General features: G+C 42.0%; 1 protein-coding gene across 2 annotated transcripts in view; it reads left to right on the top strand.

Annotated features, from left to right (window-relative positions):
• Window positions 1-6,880, top strand: part of Ar (androgen receptor) — a 174,750-nt gene extending 167,870 nt beyond the window's left edge. For both annotated transcript variants that reach the window (XM_026784773.1, XM_013350520.2), the window contains one exon: window positions 374-6,880. In XM_026784773.1, coding sequence (XP_026640574.1) covers window positions 374-529 — 156 coding nt within the window. In that variant the 3' untranslated portion in view covers window positions 530-6,880. The remainder of the gene's footprint in view (window positions 1-373) is intronic.
• Window positions 6,881-8,338: the final 1,458 nt, after the last annotated feature.

Genomic DNA, 8,338 nt, shown 5'->3' with positions numbered 1-8,338 from the left:
TGTGTGTGTGTGTGAGAGAGAGAGAGCGTGTGGTGTGTGTGTGTGTGTGTGTGTGTGTGTGTGTGTGTGTGTGTGTGTGTAATGGAGGAGAGGAAAAGAGGAACACTCAGTCCTAAGTCAGAGGACTTGAAATGGTATAAATGATCTGTAGGAGCCCTGGAGATCATTTTTCAAACACACAAATGGGTAGACACACATACATGAATGTGCGCACATGCACACACACATACATACACACACACTCACTGAACAGGATCAAGGCTAGGCCTTGGGAAAAAATGCTAAAGGTACTGGCATTCAGGGTGGGAGGAGAGCTGGGCAGGAGCCAAGTTTTTATTGACCATGTTTGTTCTGTCTCTTACTCTCCCTACAGATTGCAAGAGAGCTGCATCAGTTTACTTTTGACCTGCTAATCAAGTCCCACATGGTGAGCGTGGACTTTCCTGAAATGATGGCAGAGATCATCTCTGTGCAAGTGCCCAAGATCCTTTCTGGGAAAGTCAAGCCCATCTATTTCCACGCACAGTGAAGATTTGGAAACCTTCGTAGTCAAATGCACCTTGTTCCCTTTTTTCAGATGTCTTCGGGCGCTACTTCCCTGCAGTGCCTTGGGGGAAATTCCTCTGCTGATGTACAGTCTGTCGTGAATGCTCCTCGGTGATATTTCCTGGGCTTTCCTTCTTTCCTTTCCTTCTTCTCTCCCTCTCTCACTCTCCCATGGCACATGTAAAATCTGCTGCCTGTTGTGGCTTCTGCTGGTGTTTTGAGTTGTGTTGTATTTCTTTGACTTTGTGGTGACCCTTGTGTGGCCCAGTGTCAATTGTGCTTGTTTCCAGCCCTGTGCTGTGTGCCAACCACACAAATGTTTACTCGCCTTATGCCATGTCAAGTTCAGAGAGCTCTAAGTATCTGGGGAAGAAACAGACATAGAAAATAAAAAGCCAAAACAGCATGCTAGGATTATTTCTTCATAATAAATAAATAAACATATAAGATTCTCAAAGAAACCAACAAGTAACTAGAAGAAAGTAAAAATCCCAGGTACATGAGGAGTCGCTCTCTTTGTTCATCCTGTCTCTCTGTGGGAACTTCAGTTGTTGCTAATGGCTGTCGGCATCAAAGAGTAGGATGACCCCAAAGCTTACTGGTAGGATAGAGAGAAAATAGGACAAGGAGAGTGCATGGATAACCATTACTTCCCCAGAGCCTTTGTCTCTGAGTGCTAGAGTGCTCAATTGCAGTGCAGTTCATTGTACCGAAATGTGCTTCGTGTCTAAAAACTTGTCTGCATGCGAATACCTCCTCCTTCAAAGTCTTTTCTCTCTTAACCTCTGCTTCCACCCTCAACTGACTTTCAATAGGTTTTTCTAAGAGCTTTGAACTAAATGTTCTCTTTAGCCAAAACTTTGGCCACTTCCACTGAAGTTAGGTCAGGGAGAAGAAAGCAGAGAAATCTGACTCTTTGGAAGGCTCCATTCAGATCTATGGCCACATTTCTGTGTGGGAGCCATAGAGAAGTTTGAGGGCTGGAGTCAGAGGAAAGGGAGTCCTTTAGGGACAGGAAATGGTTGATCTCTTAATGCAACCACTGTTTCCTCCACTTTTAAAGGACCTATAGACTCCTTGCAGCCACCTTCGCACTCCACAGTTCTTCAGTGTACAGTGGAACTGAACTTCACTCTAATGAATTTAAGCTATGGTGGTAAAGCTTGCTCACTTCTTCGGCCATATTTGTAGACACTGCTAAGGTCTCCCTTCCATCACCACCATGAAGCCTAGCAGACCAAGAGCCACGGCATCTTTGTTTAGATGCCAACAGTATCAAAGACATCTCACTCAATGTCTTTCATCACCAGTCAGATTTCTGGAGCCCTTACACAAATTTGAGAGAAATCTTCACAGGGACCAGACAAACTGGGCAGCTTGCCCTTGTCCTCCAGAGACAACATACTCCTATCAAGTGGAGAAATGTCAATTTCCTCCTCAGAGTGATGAAAGAGGCTACTCAGACCATGGTGGAGGAGAAAGCTAAGTAACCAGGCTGGGTAAATGAAGACAGTAGAACCAGAGAGCATAAAATGCTCTCCTTTTCATCCATCATACTTACTCTCCGATATACTCACACGGGAAGAAGAGAGGAGGCCGGAAGAGAATGCTGACTGCCAAAGACTTCCGAGGCCAAGGCTAAAGTCAAATGAACACCACCTGGCTAGGTGGGCACCGGTTTGCTCATCCTCCTCTATTGAAGTTGCTGGGTTAGGTCACTCAGATTCTCCACCAGACTGGTTGCCTCTCAGCCAGAGGGTGCAGGACCACTGAGACATTCTCTAGAACTGTGACTCCCATTGGACAGATCTGTCTGGCGTGGCAACAAACAGACTACACCCACAAACTCAGGGCATGCCCTGGGTCACTGGTTTCATGTAGTCCGTTGGCACCTTACTTTTTCTGTGGACTCTGCTCCTCAATCTCGAGTGCAGGAGGAATTCCCACCTACTCGTGCGTTTTTACAATTCCTCCTCGCTCAGCTCTTCACTTTACTGCTGAGCTTAAGAAATCAAGGGCCAGCCCACCAGCTGCCCATGTTAGTTGGTATATTAAGTTGATTGAGAAGATAGTGTCTGAGTGACACAATATGATACGCATGAGCTTCCTTCCCTGATTTCTGTGTTGATATTAATAGCATAACAAACTTGCAAAACAACTTCTTTAAATAACAAGGGACGGAGAATGTAAGATCGGTGATATGACAGTCCGACCCTGCTGGACTAAAGCTAAAGCTGACTGGTTCCTTTTTTTGAGCTAGGATAGACAGATTCTGATTTGCTTTGTGATGACACCATATGGCTTATGTACAGGATCTCTTTTAACTGTATTTTAAACAGAAGAAAATCACCACTCTTTTCAGTTAAACTAGGTTACATTTTAATAGTTTCTTTACATCTATTTTGAAGCAATTTCCATCTTCAGTGGTATATGGGTTTTGTTATAGCATTCTAATATTTGTAAATACTAGAGGTTCTGAATTCCACTTCTCAATGAAGTTTTTCATCTTAGAGAGTTCCAGATCATGACTCTTGTCTTTTTGAATGTATGTTTTTTGTTTTTGCTTTTTACTTGCAAAAGCCAAAAATCGGTGAAACCGCAGTGCAATTAAAGCAACACCAACTAGATAACTCCAAATTTCCAAGTGGCGAAACTAGAGAAAACAGCCCACACAAGGCCTCATGCCTGCTGTTTCTGCACAGGGATTTGAGTGAGCAATGGAGTCATAGTGAGGCTGTGCACTCCCACACAGACAAAGCAGACATTGAGTTTTGCTTTTTTGCTTTTTGGATTTTCTGTTTCATTTCTTTGGGGTTATTGTTTTATTTTGTGTTTGTTTGTTTGTCTTGGGCATCAATGTTCCAGCTAGTATGACTGACAGAAGACTCATCTTGCCAGCACTCTACTAGGCAGAGCGAGTGCTGCTGGTTCACTGAACGACTGGCCACTGTTCCACTCATCTGGTAAGATGGAAGATGAGGATCACTCACTGGGCAAGTCAAGGTGATCATCTCCGCAGAGGTTTAGAGCGCTTGATAAGACTGGAATGTGAGGATGAGAAAAAGAGGAGCACCATGGAGAAGGCCCATCTGGGCTGGGCAGCGCCTAGCTGCCAAAGTCACGAACTCTGTGATTTAAAAAAAAAAAAAAAGAGTCATGTATCGCTGTCAACTCTCATTCACAGGGCAGCTCACTGTGTGTGAACTCTGAGCTGACATGGGAGTTGGCTTCTTTGTTCCATAGATTTCCTATGCCACAGGCAATATTATTGTTCTTGGAAAGTTCATTATTTTTTTAAATTACCTTACTCTGAGAAAGGGATTTTTTTTTGAAGGATTCTGTCGTATATCTTTGAAAAACAGAAAATCAGTAATATGTATATTTTTATGTATGCTCACTGACACTAAAAAAAGAAAAAAAGGAGGAAAAAAAAGCTTCACTCTGTTCTTTGGGTAGTTAATTGTCCAGGTTGTGAAATGTACTGATGCTAACATCCTTCTCTGTCCACTCGATGTCTAAATACATATAGGTATCTATAAGAAGATACAGTCAACACACTTTAAGAAAAACGTATGCCCACCATCTGCATAGTTACCTGATACTCCACAAATTACCTGACTTTAAGCTTTAAGCAGCTTCTGATTGTTTCATTTAGTACAGACGTGGCCTTGCCCCCTTCTTTCTGCTAAATTTGCCAGGGCACAAAGGCCCAATCCACCCCTTACGGACCCCCAAGACCTATGCCAACATCACACTTCAGAAGGTTTTCTAAAGACAACTGGCTTACTATCCCTGCATGACCCTAGCATGGCCCTGGATAACAAGAGTCTGACTATAATTCTTCTATATTAATTTCCAGGGTAAGAGGTCATTGAGCCAAATGCATGGTTCTCACACTTGAGAACCATGAATGCTAACCTTCCCAATCAAATCCCCAACTGAAAGTCAAAAGGAACCATTTAGCATGTGAAGTGTCTTAGACTAAGAAGCTTCTTTCCTGGCTGCCTTTACAGACAGGATTGTTCTCACCACTTATCGCTTTGAAAATCTTTGAGAGTATTTTTTTTAAGTAGAAAAGGAGATGAAAGCATTACATTATAAAACCAAAGATTGTATTGTATCTGCTAAGATACCAAAATTGTTAAGGGCAGGGAAGGAGCAAGCATTAGCGCCTCTTTTGTAAACGATCCAAAGACAGACTGGAGGGCTTTTCTGATGACCTACTTAGAAGACTTTGTGGGGAGGGGCTGTCTCATAATATACATATTTACAAGTGTTGAGGATCATTTGGAAACAATGGGATTATAGCGTCCTTCACTAACTGATTTTATTAACATAACTAGCTTTCCTTTTTTCTAGTAGCTGAAGAGCAAATTCTTGAAGCTCCATCTTTGCATGGCTGGAAATGGAGCTGGTCTTGGCCACTGTGTTTGCTAGTGCCCATCTTAGCTTATTTGAAGATGTGAAGCCCTTGATGAGAAAGGGTGCATTTAAAAGATTAGATTTTGCACTAGAAGGAGGACAGGCAGAAACCCTCATTTCTGCCCAGTTTGGACAGCACAAAAAGTTCTCTGCAGTTTAAGGCAGAAAGTTGAAATATATTGTAAATGAGTATTTGTATCCATGTTTCAAAACTGAATTATATATAGAGATGTAATGTGTTCTGATAGCTTTACCTTTCTCTGCACCTTTATATTTGGTTCCAGGTCATATCTGATGCCATGTACTTGTAAGAGAGGTTGCAGTTACATTTTGGATGCTCTCTCAGAATGGATAAGACACCTGGATTGATCAAATAGTTAATATCTCTTCCCATATTGGGCCTGGTGTTCAGGCCTGGCAAAAGGGTGGAGGAGGAAAGAGTAGGGTACATGATGTATTGCACTTTACTAGCTGAAGACAGATGAATGTGGAAAGGGTGGTGAAATCTCATTGAAGTCGTCTGGGAATCACAATAGGGAGAAATCCAGATGTGGGGCCTGGTGCCCACCCAAAAGACTGGCCAGCATCCTCTTTGTGGGATCTGAGCCATTGGGAGAAGGAAGGGTATTTCCTTGATCTTCACCATTCTTGTTAGAGAAGGGCAGTTGCCTGATCTTGGGAACCAGGAGCAAATGCTCTTTCTGTCGCATCAACTCTTTCCCCTGCGATTGAGGTGCTTTTGCTACTGGGTGTCCATGTGCTCTGATTCTGGTTTGGGATATGTTCTGTAAAGATTTTGATAATTGATAATGTATTTTTCTCTGTTAAAATTTGTTAGTGTATTAGAAGTCATATCTCTGTAGGTACAGTTCCATCACTACTTATGAATAGGGGTATTTTTTTTCTTCAATTAAGTGTTTGACACTGGGGTCTGTTGCCCAGAGCCTCCTAACCCCCCCCAACCATTCAAGGTGAAGGCAGAAAAGCCCACATCTTGCCGCTTTTCTTCTGAAATTTCAGCCATGGTAACAAATCACTGGGAATTCTCCTGTCCCTCAAAAGAACAGCCAATCATTGAATTTAGCAGGTGGTGTTTTAGAGCAATGAAACAAAAACAAACAAACAAACAAACAAAACAACCTTTGATCCAACTTCACTATGACCCACTTTAATCTGGTCAGAAAGCAGGTGATGTGTACTAAGTTCAGTAGCGCAGGGTTCTACTTCATTTCCTTGTTCTATTTGTCTCTTGGCCTTTCATGGAATTAAAGGAGAAGCTATGAACCAGCAGCATAGGTAGCCTGGAAGGGTTTCTATGTAAGCTACTCAGTAAGACCGTTGTTCAGCTGCAGATACCATTGGCCAAGAACAACTGGACTACACACATATACCTTACCCGAAGGAAAATGAACAATTCTGAAATGTTGCTATTTCTCTGCAGGCCTATGGGGTTGTCCTATAAGCCATGTTGGACACTGAGAATAGCCACTATTGGGATCCTCCAAGTTGAAAAAACAAGAGTCCCCTCACCACTCCTAGACACACCATCTGCTTCCCTCTAGACAGAAAGAATAGACATTGATTAAGGAGTGTATGGCAGATGACATCCTTACACTGTCCTTGAGATTAATTTGGCAGTAGGAGAGAATAAACAATGTAACTAGAGATAAGAATTAAATTTTGATGTGGAGAGAGCAAAGAATGAAGGCATTATTCAAAAATTGTTCAAAAGAAACAGATTAATTTTGCTTGGAAAGTCTTTTGATGGGGCTTCAATTCTCACAGTGGCACATGGCCTCCACTGGGCAGCAGGACCAGCCCCAAGCGCTAGTGTTCTGTTCTCTTTTTGTGATCTTGGACTCTTTTGTTGCTCTAAATACAATTAAAAGTGGCAGAAACTTGTTTGTTGGAATACGTGTGTGACTCTTGATTTGTCTCTGCGTCTGGTTTTAAAAATGTCATCCATTGTGTAAAATATTGGCTTGCTGGTCTGCCAGCTAAAACTTGGCCACAGCCCCTGTTGTGGCTGCAGGCTCAAGTTATTGTTAACAAAGAGCCCTGAGAAAAGCTGCTAATGTCCTCTTATCACCATTGTTAATTTGTTAAAACAAAACAATCTAAAATTTCAGATGAATGTCATCAGAGTTCTTTTCATTAGCTCTTTTTATTGGCTGTCTTTATTGGAGTCAAGAATTGGTATCATGCCCAGTGGCCTTTTATGCTACTTTGATTTTCATATATTTTTAAAAACCCTTAGCCAGGGGTTATAAATTTGCCCTGTCTTAACCTTAGCATAGGATGACCCGAGACCACCAAAATAACAGAGCATCTGTTTTAGGAAACACAGATAGACACCAACACTCCATCGCAACCCTTTGTGAGAAGCCCCATGCTTGGCAGCTCAGAGAAATCTGCACCAAGCTCAGCTACTCACACTCACATGCTGCTTCCTGTAAAAATATGGTGCATCAATACTCAATTTGAATCAAACTTCAGACAAAGAATGGGCATATTTGCAGCCTCACTGTTTGGGGGACCATACTGTCCTCAACCACTGAAGTATAAACTGAGCCAAACTTCCTTTGTGGTTCTTCAACTCAAGAGCGCTTCCTATACCATCCCAATGCTAATACATATGGGATCTCAAATTGGATTGTTGATTTTGAGATATGCTTGATCCATCAACGAGTTATTCTAGGTACCTTAGGCAGCAATTACAATGTTCCCTGTGCTGCATATCTTCCCATGTAATAAGAGTTGTTACATGCTTCCTTTCTGGTTTGGGTTGAGAATCAGTGAAAACATATGTCACACAGCTGGTGGGCTATTTGTTCTGGCTCTGTTCCCTATTAAAATTCCAGAACCCCTGACAGGGCTCTCACATTGGGCCATTTTTATTATTGTCCACCTCAAAGTACATGGATCTCTCAAATGTTTCCTGATATCAATCCATGAGTTAGAAGAAAGAAATACCAGTAGTTCGTAGGATATGTATTTGTGTGCCTACAATGAAGAAGAGGAATGTGTGTGTGTTTAGTGTACATATATCAGAATAGGTCATTGACCCACCATTACTTAGGATGTCCTCTCTTGCATCTCTAACAGATGACCTAACAACTGCACTACTTGATTTTACTTGCCACTCAGTTCCTGGAAAAGGTGGTTAACATCTACCACAGGACTTTTCCAGAATTGGCAACACCAAATTCAGAGACAAGACACCTAATAGACGTGAAAGAGCCTGCAGAAAGAAGTCCTGTATTGACTTGTTTATGGTCATGCAACTAATGTATATAGATAGACATGATTTAAGCCTACCCATTTAATGATTTAAAGTACGACAATGGAAAACTCACCACAGCTTTCTGGA

Source organism: Microtus ochrogaster, chromosome X (assembly GCF_000317375.1).
Source record: "Microtus ochrogaster isolate Prairie Vole_2 chromosome X, MicOch1.0, whole genome shotgun sequence".
Lineage (NCBI taxonomy): Eukaryota > Metazoa > Chordata > Mammalia > Rodentia > Cricetidae > Microtus > Microtus ochrogaster.
The sequence above is the reverse complement of the archived record's forward strand: the minus strand, read 5'-3'. Positions and strand labels throughout refer to the sequence as shown.